Source organism: Somniosus microcephalus, chromosome 6 (assembly GCF_052327205.1).
Source record: "Somniosus microcephalus isolate GS21.2 chromosome 6, FLI_Smic_1.0, whole genome shotgun sequence".
Lineage (NCBI taxonomy): Eukaryota > Metazoa > Chordata > Chondrichthyes > Squaliformes > Somniosidae > Somniosus > Somniosus microcephalus.
The window spans coordinates 65,542,429-65,563,533 of record NC_140992.1 but is presented as its reverse complement, the minus strand read 5'-3'; the positions used below and the strand labels follow the sequence as shown (position 1 = coordinate 65,563,533).

Here is a 21,105-nt window from a genome sequence, read left to right as displayed (position 1 = left end):
TGAACCACAAATCCATATTCAATCCCACCCACTGAGTATAAATATCACAATGGGATCAAAACCCCAATTGAAACTTTTCCTCCCACCCCTTCCTCCATGAGCAAATAGAGCACAAACTTCCCCTCCAGCACTGAACCCCAGCTGGAGTAGAACTATCATCACCATACCCCAGTATCACATTGGAATTTCTTCCACTGAGCAGAGATATTGTACAAACCCTTCCCCTGTTAGATTTGGGCGCCATTAATCCCCAAATGATCTCGTTTGTGGAGGGAACATTCAACCAGCACTTGGCACGCACACTGAGTACAAGTACCGTGATCACATTCCACCAGCCCCCACTGAGCAATACAGTACCTAGGAGCCAACCTTCCCTCAGCCACGCAGCAACCCCTCCCACATTGACAATTGTTTTGGTCATCAGACCCAACATATCTCATCTGAACAGATCTATCTCCTCCACCCCCACCCCCTTGACACTGACCAGCCAAGTAACTCCCCACTTTAGGGATGGCAACCTTATTAGAGCACATCTTGCCTACTTCCATGTGGAGCCAAACTCTCTGTCCTCCTTTCCCCATCCTCTTCCTCTCTCTATTCTCCCCCCTCACTTCCTTTCTTTCCGTCCCTCCTCTCCCCTCCCTATCCTCTCCTGCTCTATGGTCTCTTCCCTGATCCTCCAGTGACCTTTGTCTCTTCCTTCTCCCATACCCTCTCAACTCTTTCTTTCCCCTACTCCACCTTCCCTGCCTTCCTCCCTCTTCACGTATTACCTTCCTTTCCCCTCTTCCACCTTATTCCCTCTTTCCCACATCCCTCCCCTCCATCCTTCTATGCTTCTGTGTCCCTTCTACCTTTGTCCCCTACTATTCCCCCTTGCTGCAATTTAATTATTCTCCATCCTGTAACTTTGCTTGACCGGAATACTGCACTTGTTTTTGACTCCCCATTTGCAACGCCACAGAGGATAAACTAGTATAATATAAATTACTGAAGTATTTTTTGCAAGGAAGAACAAGTTATTTAAACCTTAAACATGTTTTTAAAATGGTAGGTAAACAGTATTACAGATATATCAGTGAGGCCTGTATCTTTCAACATTAGAAAGGTGATTTATATGTTTTTTAAAAATTATTCATTCTCTGGACGTGGGTGTCACTGGCAAGGCCAGCATTATTTGCCTATCCCTAATTGCCCTTGAAAAGGTGGTGGCAAGCCTTCTCCTTGAACTGCTGCAGTAATGTAGTGAAAGTGCTTGCACAGTAGTGTTAAGTGGGAAGTTCCACGATTTTGACCCCGTGGCAAAGAAGGAACAGCGATACATGTCCAAATTAGGATGGTGTGTGACTTGGAGGTGATGATGTTCCCATGCACCTGCCGCCTTTGTCTTTTTCGGTGGTGGAGGTCGCAGGCTTTACTTCTATACACCAATATTTGTACATGGGTTGCTTATTGTGCCACGACATTCTATACTGCAACAAGGTTTTCTGGGGTCGAGCTTTGTTACATGCAGAATTGTGCCCCATTTTATTGTTCGGTAAAACTTTGTGATGTTTGAGACTTAATTATTAGACACAGGGACCCCATTCAATCTGTTGTATTTCTTTTTGGGAATGTGTTTATTTTTGACTGAGTAATATTTTTTCTGGATGATTATATTTTATTATGATTTGTTTTAATTTATGTTTGCTGTTTATTAATAAACTTCAAAATGGATGCTGGTATTTTATTTCAGAAATGTAACAATATAAAAGTACAGCATCAGAATTTTTTCCAGCGTGTCAGAACAGAATGTGTAGCTGAAACAGGGACTATATTATGTTTGCATGGTGTGGTGCAATTATCCCATACCCTCGAATGCTACTCTGCCACAAGACTATACTTGGTCTTGATTCACATGTGCAACACTACATGAGATTGAAAAGAAATACATTAAAAATCTTACATCTGCATGCACTTTTGGTTAATTTTTTTCTATTAATTTCTATTTCCTCATTTATAATAGAAATTGTCTATTACAGTTGTCACACCTAAAAATGGGGACTGAACTACATCTGTGCATCTAGTTCAATTATGTCCCGCCTTCAGCAGAATTCACCATTGGCATGTCCATTCCTCACATCATCCACGTATTTGTGGAGCTCTTTTGATACTATTACCGAGCCCATGGAGGATACCCACACTGTGATGTCATCAGCAATCTGTGAGCAAGCCCTAATCCTTTGTTCTGGTTTTGGTGTGCTATTGACATAAGTGTGGAACAGGGGTGGGCTGAGAACTGATACGTAGGGGAACTCCGACATTGGACAAAAATCTGGAGAATATTGGAGAATATGTTACCTATTGAAGCAGCTCACTAGGGATGTTTACCTAGGAGATGGCATAACGCAGTCCATTGTGGTAAATCGTGTCAAAAACTTTTTCCACATCCAGGAACACTATGGTGCACTCTTTCTTGTTGAAGACTAAGAATGATCTCTGGTAGTTGTAGCAAACTGTCACTTCTGCTTCTAACTCTCCTGAACCCTGATTTGAAGAAGTCACATTCCTGTTCTTTCCACCGGCGGACTAAAAAACCAAATGCTGGAGATGCTCAGCAGGTCAGACAGCACCTATGGAGAGAGAAACAGAGTTAACGTTTCAGGTCATATGATGAAAGGTCATCGCCCTGAAACGTAAACTCGGTTTCTCTCTCCACAGATGCTGCCTGACCTGCTGAGCATCTCCAGCATTTTTATATCAGATTTCCAGCATCCGTAGTATTCGGCTTTTGTTTCAGAACCTGGCTCAAAGAATCATCTTTATCCAATCGAAGACGGTGGATCGCTGACCAATCAGACATCGCTTAGATGTCGTCAGATCCAATCACAGACACTGGAACGTTAGCGGCCCCGAGAGCAACCAATCAGAAAAAGCCATTCGCGCCTTTCAATGGGATATCAGTGCGGACCAATGAGACGAGCGTTTACGAGATTGGCTAGAATTTTGAATTTTTCGTTGACGACAGTGCGAGGCGACGTTCCAAACCCGTTGACGGCGCTTAAGCGCGAAATTTAAACCGCGGCGGGGGTTGTTTTAAAGCGCTTGTCCGGGGGGGGGCCGCGGCTCGTTGTGTCGGACGGCGCTTTGATTGAGAGGCCGCCGTTAGCCTGTGTGGCTGGAGAGTTGCTCTTCACAGCCCGGCTGACAATGGCGGAGTGGAGCGCAGCGGCCGCCAGCGCCAGGAGTCTCTTGGTGGACTCGTCCGCCTTCGACTCGAGACTCGCCGACGCCTCCAGGGAGCACCTGTTCGCCGAGGCCGCTCCAGACGAAGGTAACGGGAGTGTTTCAGTAAGAATCCGGTTTGCGTGTCCGAAAGCGGTCACGGAACATCCATCTTCCGACCCCCGCCCCCAATCCGCATCCATCGGTACCTACTGGAGATCCAAACTGCAGCAATGGCTGAGGCTGGTCACTCGCCAGCAGCTCACTCAACAGAAGGAACAGCACCGCTTCTTCCAACAATATAAAGATCTTGTAACTGCATTTCTTACTGGCGTAACCACATCTGAATATTCCCGTTGGGTGATGTAAATCTTGTAGCGAACTGGTATGCACGTACTGTAAGTGAAATATTTACAGTAAGCAGTCTTCGTGTTAGACACACTGTGAAACCCATCTGTGCTGAAGCTAGATGTACAATTTCATGCACTTTTTAAAACTGCTACAATTGGTGAAGCACTGATCGTTACATAGAAGTTTTGTGCTGTTGGGATAGAGAGTTTAGCTAGGTCCGATTGCTGCGTTCCTAGCTTAATATTTCTGACTGGAAGTTACAGATGTGGGCAGTCACCTGTAGCCAATATCTTAAATACTTTTGTAGTGGGTAAGGAATGTGTCTGCGGTGTTAAGGCAGTTGGTTCTGATCCAGGATTTCCTCAAACTAATGGCTCATTCAGTACAATGTGCTACTTAAAAGGACAATTTTGTACTTCCTGTAATGTTTTTGCCGGACAAATTGAGGAGTAACAACAAATCACTGCGCATATACGATGTTTTTTTTCCTCGCCTTTCCCGCCAGTAGGGCTGACGCTTTCTCTGAAGCCTTTTAGGCCAGATCCTAAATGGTGGACCCAACATTGAACCCCGAGGTCACGGGCATCCCGGGGAGTTTCTTTCTCTAACGCCCCCGCCACACCCAGAACATTCTTGGTGACTTTTCACTGACTTCAGTCTGTTATTGGAGCTGACTCTAAAGCAAAGTAAAAATAAACTGCAAAAGCTGGGAAGATGAAATAAAACCAGAACATGTTGGAAAGAAATAAGCAGGTCACTCAGTATCTGAAAAGACATGGTAACATTTTAGGTGTACACCCATCTTTTCTCTACAGATGCTGCAGCATTATCTGATTTAAATTTGTTAAGCAACTGAGGTATCCGTTATTGTGTATATATATTAATATAATAGCAAAATACTGCGGATGCGGAAAATCTGAAATAACAACAGTAAGTGCTGGAAACATTCAGCAGGTCAAGCAGCATCGAGGAGAGAGAAACGGGTTCTGACGAAGGGTTCGACCTGAAACGTTGACTCAGTTTCTCTCTCCTCGATGCTGCCTGATCTGCTGAGTATTTCCAGCACTTTCTATTGTATTATGTTTTATTTCCAGGTCTCTGTCTATAGCAGACTTTCTGTTTTCCTTGCCCATATTTTCTGCCTCCTCGCTCCACCTGTCCAAGCAAGAACTTATTTACAATGCAAGTGTGCAATTGTGTCTTATCAATATTGCCACTTCCCCAACTTTGCCAATTTCCCTGTCCTTTCAATAGATCCTATAGCCTGGAATATTTGGCTCCCAATCAGGCCCAACTTGTAGCCAGGTCTCTCATGGCTAGTACATCATATCCTTTAAGCTTAATTTGTGCTTCTAACAAACTTAATTAAAAAAAATTAAAATTCTTATGCCAAGTGCATTCATGTACAGAGCTGTTATTCGGATAACTGTCCTGCTGATCTCTTTCTCGCACATTTTGACTTGCTGTATGGATTCTCCCTTCCGACGCCCCTAAATAGTTTAAATCTTTCCCCATCAATGGCCAAAAAGGTGTAATTATAGTGTGCCAAGTTTAAGTTAGCAGTTTGCATTATAAATATAGACAAATGATAGTGGAAATAAAAAAAAAAGACAATGCATGACTTTGAAATGGGCACTGAATTGTGTATGCGTATCCTGGTCCAATTATTCATTGTCCTCTAATCCTCCTCATCCAACGTCTACATTTAGTCAATGCCATGGGAGATCAATTGGTGCTTATAGGTTTTTTTGGTTCTGTTTTCTAGGTGTACCTCGGATTCAAGCAAAAGTTGTGTTAATAGGAATGGTTGGGGACACTGAAGAGATTCTGAAAGCCTTGGAGGTAATAACTTCAGGTTTAAAACTTCAATCATATTCATTATCTTTTCATCTGTAGGTGTCAGAGGAGTGTGTTGTATTAAGAGCCTTTTTATTTTGAAATCGATTTTTCTGGTTCTCTGTTACTGTGTAAATCCATTCTATTAGTCAAACTCCTGACAAATTCCTAAAATGGCCACAAGAAGCAATTATGGGTGAAGGCCATACAATTTTTTTCTTCTTAATGTAGAACATTAGAAAGCTTTATTTTTCTTTGTTTTGCTCAAAGATTTAAGGCATTTTTATTTGCTCTTGCCCAAAACAGTTCCGTAAGCCTTGGTAAGATAAACCTAAAATTTCCTTGTTGCCAATCCAGGGGCTCTTGAACTCATAACTTTAAAAGTTGATCCATTATATCTGATTATTGTAGCATTATGTTAGTGATGAGCATTTCTCTGAAACTCTGATACCTGTTGCATTCTGTATATCGGTTGACTTAGATGAAGGGACCGAGTGTACTGTATCCAAGTGTAATGTACCCAAGTTGGCTGATGACAGTAAGCTAGGCAAGAAGGTAAGCTGTGAGGAGGACAGAGTCTGCAAAGGGATAGAGACAGGTTACGTGAGTGGGCAAGAAGGTGGCAGATGGAGCATAATGTGGGGAAATGTGAGGTTATTCACTTTTGTAGGAAGAATAGGAAAACAGAATATTTTTTAAATATTGGTGTTCAGAGAGATTTAGGTATACTAGTACAGGAAACAGAGTTCGCATGCAGGAAGGCAAATGGCATGCTGGCCTTTGTTGCAAGGGGGTTGGAGTACAAGAGTAAGGAAGTCATGCAGCAGTTGTACTGGGTTTTGGTAAGACTACATCTGGTGTACTGTGCACAGTTTTGGTCTCCTTATCTAAAGAAGGATATACTTGCCTTGGAGATGGTGCAACAAAGGTTCGCTAGATTGATTCCTCAGATGAGTGGGTTGAATTCTAAGGAGAGATTGAGTAGAATGGGCCTATACTCTCTGGAGTTTAGAAGAATGAGAGGTGATCTCATTGAAACATACAAGATTCTGAGGGGGATTGACAGGGTAGATGCAGAGAGATTGTTTTCCCTGGCTGGTATAGTCCCAGGATAAGGGGTCGGCCATTTAAGACTGAGATGAGGAGGAATTTCTTCACTCGGTTGTGAATCTTTGGAATTCTCTACCCCAAAGGGCTGTAGATGCTGAGTCATTAAGTATATTCAAGATTGAGATAGATAGAATTTTGGACTCTAGGGGAATCAAGGGATATGGGGATCGGGTGGGAAAGTGGAGTTGAGGTAGAAGATCAGCCATAATCTTACTGAATGGAGGTGCAGGCTCGAGGGGCCGTATGGCCTACTTCTGCTCTTATTTCTTATGTAATGCAGTCCCATTTTACACAATGTAACCTGTTGGGTCCTGACTTAAATTTTGGGACATAGTGTTTTGTTTTGATTTCCATTTTTACTTTTATTGATTCAGAAAAAATCCTCTTCTCTCTCTCAATTTTTTCTCCTTTTATCTGTGCCTTCCCAAAGGCAAAAACTCATGTTAGGATAGGTTGAATGAGTGAGGCACTCTTGATACTTCAAGTGGCCATTACTAATGTGAATCTGTTCTGTGAGCTGTGTAACCCAGGGGGGGGAAAAGTGGCAGGCATTATTGTTGTACCTGACCCTGTTCTCACCTGGTAGTAATGCAAAATAAATTTGCCAAATAAGATATTATAATACAAAATGCACAAAGCTGCAAACAGCAGTAAATGGAGCTCTTCAGCTTCTAAATCTAGTGGTTTACTTTTTTTGTATTAACTCTTGTTACTTCATAGACAGTGAAAGAAATGGAAGTTCCTTTGATGAAGGTGAAGGAAAGCACGCCTAATAGCAAGTTGGGACAACAGTTTATAAAATCTATTGTAAATATGGTAGGTTTTGATAATCTTGGGAACAAATTCCACCTGCCTGCAAGTTCATGTTGGCCTAATGTCTCTGCGCTCCAAATCTGTCTTGAAATTAAGGAAATCTGTTCAATATCTAGAATTTCAAACTTGGGGAGAAACTAAGTGCCAACTCTTCACTCATCTAATTTATGTTCCAAAACAAAAAAACTCGATAAAATGTAATTTTTAGAAAATTATCACTTGTGTCCACTTCGGGACCTTTCGTTGGGTTTTCTAAACTAATCGATGTTGCCAGATTGGACCTTTACATTTGACGAGATTTTTTTTTTTTAGTTGGTCTGTTGTTGGTAACTTGTGCATGTGAGCTTCTGTTGGAAACTGAAACAATCTGGTAAAGCAATAATATCAAGTGAACAGGGTTTTGATTTTAGTTTACTGATTTTTATCTAATGGAATAGAAAATCAAAATCCTTGGGGAAATTCTGGTGGTGTATACTTTTTTTGTTTGATTGTTACTTTATAGATGGTATCGGCAAATGCTTGACACCGTAAAAAATGTATCTTCTACTTAAAATGATATTGAAGTATACACTATTAAGTCATTTTAATGCAAGAAGGTAGGACTGGAATTCTTACCTGTACCATTTTCCAACAGCAAGATCTATTTTATAACCAGCATTGGGTATTGTAGTGTTGTGCGCATGCATGGTGGGTTATGGTTTTGGGATTTTAGCATTGTCGTGTCTCTGTGTACAGTGCTGCCTCTAAACAAATGTCACCTACAATCTGAAAGCTGTACTCTTGTTCTCTCTCTCCTGCCTTGCAAAGGTTTTTTTTAACCAGGGACTAACAACAACCCCACTTGCAACATTCTGTTTAATGGATTTAATGTAGTCTCACACTGTTACTGAATTCTCTTTTGAAATGCAAGATTCTCCAAAGTGCTGCATGGTTGATGGTCTGCATCCGGAAGACTTAAACAGTTTACAGAAAATGAAAAACAATTAACATTAGACAACGAAAGCATTTATTTTATGTAAAAAGAGGTTTTAGTGCATTTTTTTCTTCTGCTCTATTGCTGAAGATGCTACAGTGCATTCCCACTAATGCTCAAATGACCATTTCATTCATGTGTGAACCTAGATGGTCAATGTAGGCAGTTGCCATGGAGAATATCACAGGCGAGCCAATTCTGTTCTCGCCCAATGTCCAGGCGCACGTGCATTGCAGCAGCAGTCACTGGATAGCAATAAGGAGCGTGAACTCTGGCCCGTTGTGTTTTTTCTTGTTGCTGTTAAGGGTGCTGAGGCTAATTGTAATGCCCCAATTATTGCCCCAGCTTAGATCAGCCACCTCAGCACAGGCAAGGGATTGAACCTAGGATCTCTCGTTCTGTGTGGTTTAGTTGTACGTCATATAATACCTCTATTACTGGGCCAGCAAGGAGCTTCTGACTACAGACAACCCCAAGAGTAATGACTTTATCTGTTGTATAACTTTTTGATGAAAGCTGTGATTTGGCACTAACTTTTTGGTATTTGGTAACTAGATGATTCCACATTTTCACCTCTGCTAAAAATAGTGGATTCTCAATTATCTGCATTCCAATTATTTGCCATAATAATCTTCAAGATAAAAAAAAAAGCAAAATGTTGCCTAATTGCAAAACCCATTAACACTTGTGCTCGAGAGAAATCAATCTTCTAGCTCAAGGAAAGATTGCATTTAATTAATGTCATTTATATTGCACTTGTCTTCATTCATGTGCTGAGGTTATTACAGTATCATCCCTACAGGGCAAGTTTGGAAACTGTAATATTTGCTAACTTCTATTAACCATATGGGCAGTCCCCTCCAATATGGAGTGTAATAGAGGTTCCACTGTACTTTTCATTTCATACTTCATAATGTGCATACTCATTGTGGAAGCATTCCATGTATATGCTTACCAGTTGATTGAAACAATTGGTTATCTATTGTAAGCTTGAGCTTCACAAGCTTAAGCAAATCTTGGTGCCTAGACCTGGCGAGGAAATTGTACATCAATAAAAAATGACATTGCATGCAGGCAAATGATAGTTATCAAATGTAGATTTAAGCTGGTGAATCTGCTGTGCAACAAGATGCCAATCTCATTTTGGGGAAACGTCTTGTATTCTGGAGTAGCTGAGCCTAATTTTTTAATTTTGTGTCACTGGTGCAAATATCCAGCTACATTGTTTCTTGTGCAGTTGAAATGATCGTAGAAAATTTGAGTCCTCTAATCAATTACCTGCAGCAATACTTCTTGACCTTTACAAATCCAAAATTGTAGAATGTAATCCGTAACATGTAATTTACAAAACTAATCTGATCGGGATTTTTTTTTGGTATAGTTGATGAGCCTTTTTCTTCATTACTGCACATAATTTGTGTTTCTGATTTTTCTTTCCTGTTCACAATGATTTAGGAAATCAAGCTGCCATTTGAGAAGCTGGAAAGAGTGGACGATTTTGACCATGAAAATGCTGAATTTGAGACTATATTTGTGTTGGGAGAATTTGAAGGCCAGCCTTATGAGACCTTGCACAAGATGGACACTAGAATCCTGGGACCTCCTGTTGTGCTTCACTGTGCAAGAAAAGGAGAGGTATAGTTAAACATCAATGAATGGGATTTCAAAACTTTTTTAGGGGGGGCAGGGAGAGAAAGCAGAAAAAACAGAACCTTCTTCAGTGATTTTATTAATGTATCCATTGCTAGAAGCCATGGGTTTTTTTGTGCAGTTTAATCTTAATCAGGATAATATTCTAAAGTACTAGTGCTCTGACTCTCAGTTTTGATTCTGAAGCAAATTACTAGCTATCCTTATAGACAACATATTCTCCACTACCCTCACTGATTAACAGTGCTCCAGCACTGTTTAAAATTAGAATCTGCATTAAGTGCTGTGGGGTGTACTTGACTAATATGAGCTGGGAATCAGATGGATGGAGAGAATTGCATAATTAAAACTAAACTATCTGAGTGGAGATACTAACCAGGGAGCCATTGGTAGCATCAGGAGTGAGTCAGGCAGGCAAACAACCATTATAGCATCCAGGATCTTCAGTGACCCTAAAACTTTGGTTTGCCAAGATTCAGTATGGTGGAGTCCTTCAATTTTAGCAATGACTGCTGCAGCTAAAAATGAATCTTCCTTCTGTTTGGCTGCTGATTTACCTTGAGGGTTTGAACTGATTAATTTGAGAAATTTCAATTTTCTGCACTGGAGGAGGAAATTAAGTGGTCGACCCAAGGACTGGCATCAGTAGATCTGAAAGATCATTGCTGCAATTACTATTTTGTAACTCCTGTGAAGTTGCTCCAGCTGCATGGATGTCCTTGCTGCATGTTCTCAACATCATATGCTTCAAAGCTGAGCTGTGCCACACTGCAAGCATCCACCCAATCCTTGCCTCTGCTGCCACTGATGAGCTTTGTTATCGCCAGGCTCTACTACTTCAATGCCAGCCTCCCAACTGCGAAGTCATCCAGAATGCTGCCTGCATCCTGTTCTGCTTGCTTATTGAGCTTGACCACACTACCCTATGCTGTTCCTCATCTTCCAATGCATTGGACTTAAAAGCCACAACCTACATCTACAAATTTTTTCACAGCCTTATCCCACCCTTCAATTGTGTGCCCTCTGATTTTGGTTTCCCCCCCACCCCATTGCACTCCATCTTTAGTAGTAAAGCCTTAAGTTCCCTTGCCCCATTCTCTCGAACTGTTTGTCCTCTTTCTTTCCTACTCTCCAAATTCCTCTGCCCCTCTATCTCCTTTCAAAAGCTATCTTTGTCCAAGCTTTCGGTCACCTTTCCTAAGCTTCAAAGGCTTGGCGCCTGCTCAGTTTCCTCCTCTGAAGTACTTTTGAACATTTTTTGTCCATGTTAGAGCAGCTATATTTCAAGTTGTTATTGGCTTAATCTCTGGAGGTGTTTCTTCAGATGACTATCTCATATGTGTCCATATGTAAACTGTTTTTGATCCTCTCATTTGATGGTTGTGCTAGGGTAGGACAGTTGTCTGCACATTACTCAAATGGTCAAATAGTTCCCTAATGGTGAAATAAACAATGTGGCACTAGTGCTGTTGGAGGTGGTGTACACTAGCAAGTGATGCAGTGTATGCCTGCATCTCCAAAGCAGCACTGCTTCTGGCAATGTAAATACCTTTGCTGGCAGAGACGACTGTTGACCTGTTCTTGACTGTAATTGCTTCTGGCCTGTGTGTGTCTTTTCCAGCCATTGGGGAAGGTATTGCATGCTGGAAGAGTTGCAGTTAGCAGGGGTGGAGTGGTCCCATAGGAAAACTGGAGATTTTCCCAGTGCCCCCGTGAATGGCAACCCCTTTATCTGTGAGAATCCTGAAGAATTTCGTGGTCTTTTGGAGGAACTAATCTGCCCTGGCTGTTAGCTATTTTAACCCACCATATGGAGGAACTGTGATGTGCTTAGTTGCTTAAATGTGATTTTTGTGCTGTAGAAACTGACTCACAGTATAAATAGAGCAATTTCTACAGCATCAGGGACTTTAGATGCAATTGTAGTGTTACTTCCAAAAGTGGGTTTGTAATATAAACACAACATCAGAAAAGCATATAATTAACTTTAGTAATTACAATTCTCCAGAGGATTTTTGCACACTTAATTGCAAGATAATTTTCCCTGTTGTGAAGATGTTTATTGTTCAACTGTTCAGTTTTGGCCTCTGCTGTCTGCTTGTAGAGACTTATGCAGGAGGCACAACAATTTTTATGACCCGGAATTTGCGGTCCTGGTAACTGTGAACTGGCAGCGTTTGCTGTCATTTCGTCTTTGAAATTGACGGCAACTTCAGGATTTAGCGCATGCGCAGCCTAATGTGGATATCTTGAAGTTGTGGTCTGTCATTCACTGCTCCTCCCCAGGCAGCGCTCTGTGCGCACACCCCCCACCCACACACAGCCGGCAATCAGTGTAATCTCAAATCGGGGAACCTGACACAAACTTTGGCTTTTCCACAGTAATTACCCTGTTAAATTCCCCACTAGACCCAAAGGGATTAGGTGCAATGGGGCTTTAACAGCGTATTGACTGCTAAACAAAGGTTCTGGCCCTGAAAAGCTAATCTTAAACTTGTGCAGTGTCAAATTTATTCATTTTTAATAAAAAAAATTAAAATTAAGACACTAATTAAAAAATAAAGTTTTCCCCATGTGAGAGCCCCAATTTCTTTTGCTCTAACATTTTTAAAAAGTTAGAATTTTAAGAGCTTGCCCACTTCATGGTTCACTGTCTGAGAATTCTGCATTTTGATTGGCTGCTTAGACAGTTTGTTGATATCACAGCAGTTCGCACTGTGGGATTCCCACTGTTCTCCATTGATTTGAATTGCGTGTCAGAAAACCCGAACTTTTTGACATGAGATTGCAAGATCTTTGTGTAAAGCTTACTTTGGGATCAGCAGCGAATGCCTTTGATTTGCTTTGCCACTGACTGTAAATTCCAGGCCTATAACTTTAAATTGACATGATGATGGCTCGGCCTACATTCTTTTTAAAAAAAAAAAAAAAAAAAAAAAAAAAAAAAAAATTGGCCTTAGGAATATTTCATACCTGATAACTTAGAAAATGGTTATTTTACTGAAGTGTTTGTTTTGTTTCTTCCATAAAGCCTCTGCCTTGCACAACACGGCCATTGTACTGTACAAGTATGTTGGATCTGGTCTTGTGTTTCACTGGATTCAGCAAAGAGAAGTTGGTAAGAGTTTACTCTTTAGTCAAAGTTCTAATGACTGATTTATGGTGAACATTAAGTATTGCATTGCAAGGATTCTGATCGAGCATTGTCACTTTGTCCAACATATGAAATACCACTATTATACTGCAGAGTCACTCTGTTGCCCGTGGAGTTTTATTTCCATTTAAGTTGTGACCATCTAGTGTTCAGGAAGCATCCGTTCCGAATTCGTAAATTAGTGAAGTGTTCGCGAGGAATCAATTAAACTGCATTTTTCAATAATGTTTTTAACCCACCCCTAATAATAATCCAAAACATGGGATCCCAGGAAAAGTAGCTGAAATAATTATATTTAGAAGTTCTGCATTGAAGTTTTGATTAAATCTCACCTATTGGGCCTATGGCGGGCTATCAACTGTAGATAGCAACAGATTATGAACATGTAATTGTTTTAACAATCTGCAAACTTCACACATGGTAGAACAATGTTATCAGTGAGTTTGATTGCATAATGAAATAATTTTGTTTTCTCTTGTGCACGTTTTGCTTTTCATGGTATGCCTGGTAGTTCTGATTGTAGCAGAATAAACAAGAAATATTGTCTAGTCTGAACTAATGGTTTTAAAACTTTACTGCAAGCCCACATGGAATGGTATTTGTTGCTGTATAGAAGGCTTTGGTAATGGATAATCTTTCATGGTTTTTGAGTGCCAACTGTAATTATTTTTGGGGAAAGCCAGGTGACCATGCTGGTTATTATGGCAGCCTTTGGCTACTTGAAAAGGCTTGAATAAGAATGTCAGATGTACTATACAAATTGATAAATGTAATATGAGTGGTGGTGTTGGCTATTAAGGAAAAATTGGATGTTTTTAAACCCTGTTGAAAACTAATGGGTTGACTGTAAACTGGAATTGTAATTTTGTTTTTATTTTGTTACAAAGATGTGAAAATATGTCTGTAGCTCCTCATTGCCTATGCCTTGGTATTTACAAGAGGTATTCATTTGAAAATGACCACACTTGTCTTTTTACTTGCAGCTTATTCTTGTTGCTTTGGCACATCATATGGGAGCAACCATTCGTAAAGAATACACTGGCAAAATAACGCATCTTGTGGCAAACTCTAGCCAAAGTGGCAAGTTCAGGGTATGGACAAATTTTAATAATCTGAACTGTTTTATTTGCACATTGTGAAGGAAATTGCATGCATACCTCGCAAGTTGTGGGATTCTTGGTAAACCCTGGGAATGGTTAAGAAACTGTTTTCCAGCCTTTAACCAATGAGAGCTCATTTTAAAAGAATTATGTTGGGGGAGAAAGAGTACTGAATGGGGTGCCCTAGGGCTGGGTGTTGAGACACGACTATTTCTAATTTATGTAAATGATCTGGGTACAAGAACTAGCTGCAAAATGGTCAAATTTGCTAATGATACCAAGCTGGAAAGGACAGTGGAATTGGAGGAAGCAGCTCAAAAATTATAGAATGAGTTGGACAAAGTAAGTATGGGCAGAACAATGCCAGATGCAATACAGATTGTATTGCCAGATTGTGGATTGTGAAGTATGACACATAGGAAGGAAAAATAAGCAACACAAATAGTCTATGATTAGTGTTGAAAAAGCTCAAGGAGATTGAGTAGACTCATTGCTGTTCTGTGTTGATTGGACATGTTGAACAATCAACAAAGCCAATACAATGCTGAACCTCAAACAGTAGAATACAAGTCAGTAGAAGTAGTGATTGAATGGTAGAGTGATCTGGTCAGACTGCACCTTGAATACTGTGTCCAGATCGGTTTTGAAGACACATGGGACACATTCAATTACTCGAGGCAGTGCAGAGAAGAGCCTCAAGGCTGATCCCTAGTGTCAATGGTCTGAGTTATAGAATGATGAAGGATAGAGCCCTGGAAACATTTAAGAAAAAATTATATGCTACAATGGAGGGCGATACCTATAGGATTTTGCTGGATGGATGAATTAAGATGGGCCAAATAGCCTTTCTTATCTGTAACTATCATGTAAACCCAATCAACTTGTGTATTGTACTTTATAGAAAGTAGGCCATCTTATCTGCGTGAGATTACCAGTTGTGTACAGATATAAAATGTCATATGGATAGAATGAGTACAGTATTAAAAAATCAAATCCATAATGTTAGGTTATATAAAAATAATTTGTGAAATAACTTTCAGTTCAGACAGGTTCTCAACCTGGGAGGTATGCCAAGATTATTTGGGAGGAAGGAGGACAGACTAGCCAAAGATAAGCAACTGATGCAGCCTCTCGTAGCCAGAGTAGGTAAATTATGGGGCGATCTCAGGACAGTGTGGATGTTTGAATCCCTGCTGATTTTGAGAAGTGGCTATTTGATCTATCATGGTTCATGGTAAGGGTGCTGCAGTTCGCTTCTACCTCTGAGTTGGGTGGGGAAACTTGGCCAGAACTCCAGCTTTTGATTGCTATCCAGTCGCCCGTGTGTGACGTGTGCTTGTATAGGTGTTGGATAAGGACCAGATCATTGCAGCTGTGATGACCCTCACTTCCCCTCTTCCTCCATGCAGTTGAATAGCGTGCTGACACTGAATATGCTCCCATATGAAGACTGGCCTCGGATGAGGCAGTGGAGAGCAATTGGTACCCTTGTAGTTGTGCTCCAACAGCAATCAATGCCTTCAGGAGAGCTGGTGGGATGAAAATTGATAAAAGAAAAAATAATGTCTGATATTAATTACAGGCTGCTGTAAGCATGGGCACTCCCATCATGAGAGCAGAATGGATTTACAAGGCCTGGGAAAAAAGAAATGAAATGTGAGTGTTCAAATTTGTTACCAATAAAAATTGTTAGGCCTTCTGTTCGATTTAATGTAATGTATATGTTGTGTGATCTTTTCATTGTTGAATTCTCAATGGCTGTAGAGTTATAATGAAGATTTGAGAGTTGTAAATGAAGAAAAATCCACTGGAGAATATGCATTTGAGCAGTTGCAGAAATTTTACACTTGATCTAAAAGATTTCTTTTGACCCTTCATTTTCTGTATTTGCTCCTGTAAATTGAAAATTCTTAGAGGTGCCACTCAAGTGCTTTCAAAGTAAATTCTATTCCCCACCTGATTAGTGCTTTACAATGCAGTGCTTTGTATTTTAATTTTGTAAATCATGAAATATAGGGGGGAAAATTCAGCTGGTTGCGCCTCCCGTTAGCGCCTTAAGAGGGTGCCAAGTGAGGCGCAAAGCAACTAGCGCCTGGGCGCGGCGATATCTGTGCCTCGTGAAATTAACTAGACATTTTGCGGCGGCACTAAACACTACCGCCACGATCTCCTGCGCCGGCAGATCGTGACGTCAGTCAAGTGCGTAGCGCCCCGGACCGGATATTGAGTGGCGCCCCCTGCCTTACCGCCTGCCGGTAGCAACGACTGGTTGAGGGGTGCGTTCTACAGTCAGAAAGGGATGGGGGGAGTGCTATTTAAAGGTGACCACTTTGTTGCTGACATTTTTGCACCACGCATTGAGAGAGAGAGAGAGACTCTTCTGGAGAGATTCAACACTGTGTAAAGGAGTTTAGGGTACTGAGCAGCAATTTGCAGGTTCATTTTGATTTGCCCTTGTATCGATTTTAGAAGAGACTGTGGGGGCTGCACTGTGAGCTCTTTCCCTGGGTCTCTCCGTTCTTTCCAGCAGATTTGATGTACAGGTCTCTCCAGGCTGAGATTCAAGGCTGCAATGAGCAGGATGTGGATGGAGAGCCAGATCAACCCACCCCTTTAAGAACTGCCCGGTGCCATTGTGTCTGTGTTCCATTGCTGACTGACATCACATGAGCTTCGCCTGCCCTCTGAGGTAGCGCCTTGCTCCTCGGCCTTAGCGCCTGATTTTAGTGCTCAAATCACCCCCAGGGGCGATAAAAGCCAAGTTTGCTGTCGGAGGCGATAATTAGTGCCAGGCGCTAAACTTTGCGCACTGCCAATAATAGCGCACCAAATGGGGCGATACCGAATTTTTCCCCCATAATGTTTTAACTCAAAAGCCTCGTTCGTGTGGAATAAGAAGAAGCAATCCCCTAATTAAATTCATGTCAAAACAATGATGTATGTGCCTTGTAATACAAAGTATGGTTGCGCATGAAAACCCAATGACTATCTTTTTGGGGAGTTTAAACCTTTGGTTTCACAGATAAAGGCATATTATAGTTTCCCCTCTGGATGGATAAATGTTCTATTAAAACCTTTAAAAAAAACAGCTGGCTACCGCATGTGCTTTGTGACATTAATGGGCAGCCTAATTGTTCAAATATGTATATTGACAAAACAAATTTTATTCCATAAGTGGAAAAACTGACTGTGATGTTAAAGCCCCCAAAGTTACAAATGAATGATCCTGGTCACCTTTTGTGGTACAGGAAGCTTTTGATTTACTGGCACCTAAATAACCGGAAATCTCGGTTAACTGGCATAATTCAGGATTAGGTTCAGGTAAGTTTTATTACTTGCCTTCCTCCATCTGTTGCTGTGCAAGGGTGTGGCTGCAGCTGTTGCTAAGCTACAGAGACGCTTGGAACTTTTGGCTCTCTGCTCCGTATCTTTTACTATAGCTTTCGGTTATCTGGAATTTTTGATGAACCGGCACCATGTCGGTGCCGGATTTTTAAAAAGTTTCCTGTAGAACAAAAGCTGCATCAAACTGATGTGAATTATTGTGTAGAAATCAGTTTGAATCTAGTTGGGTTTATTTTGTTAGACTACCAAAGGATACTTGTGTCAAGAATTGCATTGTAGATTCCAGTCTTTAATAGACATGTTGTCCTTCAGTGACTTGAGATTTTGGAATCAACGTCTGTTAAATTAATCAGGAAAATAGATTAAAGGACAAATTAAAGGAAGGAATAAGGATAACACAAATGGCTAGAGAGCAGTTTAAGTCATAGAGCATAAAGGTAAAATAACTACTAAAAACAGAGAGGAATAATAAATAAAAACAATTTAAACTGTTGGTACAGCAATGTACAGAGTATTCAAAACAAAATGGATGAACTCGAGGCAATCATTTGTAGAAAGGATCCGGATTTAATAGGGATGACTGAAACATGGCTACATAGAGAACGGTATTGGAAACTAAATATTGCCAGAAATAACACATTTGGGAAGGGGAAGAGGAGAGATAGAGTAGCTATACTAGTTAAAGATAACGTAACAATGGTAGAGAAGAGGATGTAACTAGCAGTTACATAATTCATATGGAACGAGTTAAAAGATAAGGGGCTAAAAATTGAGTAGCGCCCCAATTGAGGCGCTAACTTCACCGGGGCGCTAAAAGTAGTGCCCTGGAAAAATTAGCACCCCCACGCCGGAACTTGAGTGGTTGCACCCCAAGAGGGAAGCGGGGCGCTACTGGAAGCACCCCGCCTCCTCCTTGGGGCGCTGCGAGTGAATATCGTGGCGCTACGTGCCGCGGTATTGCAGGCCTTCCTCCCCTTTTTAAAGGGGAGGGGCCTTGTGCAGCGCGACCTGGGGCCCAGCTGGGCCCCCGGGGATCGGGAGTGCAGGCAAAAGAGCCCGGCACCCAAGAGAAGTGCCGGGCTCTTGGAGCGCAGCCGGCACTCCGCGGGGTGGGGGTTCAAGAGGCCGGGGACGGAAGCGCAGGCAGGTGCTGGCAGGCGGCCAGCAACAAAAATGGCCACCCCGCACCTCCTTTAAATTGTGCCTCCCCGGCCGCAGGTACGCCCCCCCTGACCCTGTCGGACATAGCGTCTGGTGGTAAATCAGGGGGCGCTCTCGAAGATCGTGAGCGGGGCGCTGCGCACACCAATGACGTCATTGCCAGTGGTGCAGCGCCACAGGGCGCTACCGGTTAGTGCCACCACTAACTTCCCGCTGAATTTTGCGGGAGGCGTGGGCAGTGCTGCGCCCGGGGCGCTAGTTGGTTTGCGCCCTCTTAAGGCGCTAACTGGTGGCGCTACCAACTGAATTTTCCCCCCAAGGAATCCATCATCCTAATAGGGATATACTATAGACCACCAAATAATGGAAGGGAATTGGAGGAAGAAATATGTAGGCCAATCTACAATGTGAGCAGCAGGCTTAGAATAATAATACATGGGAGGTTTCCACTACCCCCCCCCCCTCCAAATAGACTGTTAGGAAGAAGTATCGAAAGGGAAACTAGTTTTTAGAGTGTATATATGACTCCTTTCTCACTCGGTGCGTAAGAAGTCTAACAAGAAAAGAATCGCTGCTGGATCTTGTAATGGGTAATGTACCAGAACAGACAAGAGAAGTAAGAGGAGGAGAGAATCTTGGTAGTGATCACAACATAGTAAGGTTAAAGAGTGGCACAAGTAGGACAAAGACTATGATAGATTGGAAAAGAGTGAATTACGAGGCAATGAGGGTAGGACTGAAGAAGGTAAACTGGGAGAAAGTCTTGACAAACAAAGACAGAAAAACAGTGGGAAGTCTTTAAACGGGTAATCAATAGAGTTCAAGGGCAATGTATTCCACTAAAAGCCAAAAACTAGCAAGCTCATTATGGGGCACTGTGGATGAATAAAGAACTAAAGGGAAAATTGAATCTTAAGAAAAAGACATAAGTACTTGGATGCTAAAGGAGAGGAGGACAAAAGGGAATATGAAGAATTTGGGAGAGAAGTTAAAAACCATCAGGAAGTCAAAGAGAAATTAATAAATCAAATTGGCAACAAATATAAATAAAGAATTCTGTTTTATAGACATTAATAACAAAAGGAAAACTAAAGTAGGGATAGGGCCACTGAAGGATGAGCAAGGTAATTTCCCAGATAATGACAAATATTGAATGACTACTTTGCTTCAGTTTTTACTAAAGAAGATAACGAAATACTTCACTTGAGGATGAGCTTAAGAATATTAATACAGTTGGGATAGAAAGGAAGAAAATAATTGACAAACTAGCAAAACTAAAAGGATAACACCCCATGTCCGGATGGTATGCACCCACGCATTCTCAAGGAAACTAGGAAGGAGATGGCAGAGGCACTTTTTTTTTTAATGCAAAAGTTCCATAGAAGAGGGGGTAGTGCCAGAGGACTGGCGGGCAGCTGATGATGTTCCTATATACAAAAAGGACGATAGACAAAACCTGGGAACTATAGATCAGCCAGCTTAATGTCTGTGATAGAAAAGATACTGGAATCTATACTAAAAAATAGAGCATCTAAAGACAGAAAATATAACTAAAACCAGTCAGCATGGATTCCAAAAGGCTATGTCATGCTTCACTAACCTGAGAGAATTCTTTAAAGAGGTATTGGAGAGAGTAGACAAGGGTAATGCAGGAGATGGCCTTTGTCATGAGCCTACCATGTAGGATCTTATCAAAGGTTAGGGTATGTAGAATCTGGGGACAAATAGCTGAATGGACAGCAAATTAGTTAAAAAATAGAAAGCAGAGCATAGGGGTAAAGGGTAGTTATTCAGATTGGAGGATTGTAGAAAGTGGTGATCCACAAGGATCTTTGCTGAGACCACTGATCATAATTTACATTAATAATTTGGACTTTGGAATAAGTAACTCAATATCAAAATTGTCATGAGCCTACCATGTGGTGCCTTATCAAAATTTGCAGGGGATACCAAACTTTGGGGGGCAGGGTGTGCTGGGGTTTGGCTTATTGGTAATCACTAAGGAAGAATGCAACATAATTGAAGACAGAAAGAAGGCATTAGAGAACTTACAGACTGGGCAGTTAAGTGGCAAATTAACTTCAACATGGATAAATGTGAGGTGATACACTTTGGTAGGAAAGTAAGAAACTGAATGGGGTAAAAGAACAAAGGGATCTAGGGATACGGGTGAACAAATCATTAAAAGCAGCATCGCTGGTCAGCAGTGCAATTAAAAATGCCAACAAAGCCCTGGGATTTATTTCCAATGGTATGGAATTCAAAAGTCGTGAAGTTGTGTTAAATTTGTATAGGACCTTGGTCAGGCTGCACTTCAAGTACTGTGCACAGTTCTGATCTCCATGCTATAGAAAGGACATTGACGCACTGGAGAAAGTGTAAAAAAGATTTACAAGGATGGTACCAGA

General features: G+C 41.4%; 1 protein-coding gene across 4 annotated transcripts in view; it reads left to right on the top strand.

The window, feature by feature from the left end:
* The first annotated feature begins 2,965 nt into the window (after positions 1 to 2,965).
* The window catches only part of ect2 (epithelial cell transforming 2), a 68,324-nt gene continuing 50,184 nt past the window's right edge, over positions 2,966 to 21,105 (top strand). For 2 of the 4 annotated variants that reach the window (XM_085990306.1, XM_085990304.1), the window contains exons 1-6: positions 2,968 to 3,313; positions 5,321 to 5,397; positions 9,743 to 9,922; positions 12,969 to 13,055; positions 14,075 to 14,182; positions 15,774 to 15,847. In XM_085990306.1, coding sequence (XP_085846432.1) covers positions 3,190 to 3,313; positions 5,321 to 5,397; positions 9,743 to 9,922; positions 12,969 to 13,055; positions 14,075 to 14,182; positions 15,774 to 15,847 — 650 coding nt within the window. In that variant the 5' untranslated portion in view covers positions 2,968 to 3,189. Of the gene's footprint in view, positions 3,314 to 5,320; positions 5,398 to 7,221; positions 7,318 to 9,742; positions 9,923 to 12,968; positions 13,056 to 14,074; positions 14,183 to 15,773; positions 15,848 to 21,105 lie in introns of all 4 variants that reach the window. The other 2 variants (XM_085990307.1, XM_085990305.1) reach the window with 2 other exon arrangements.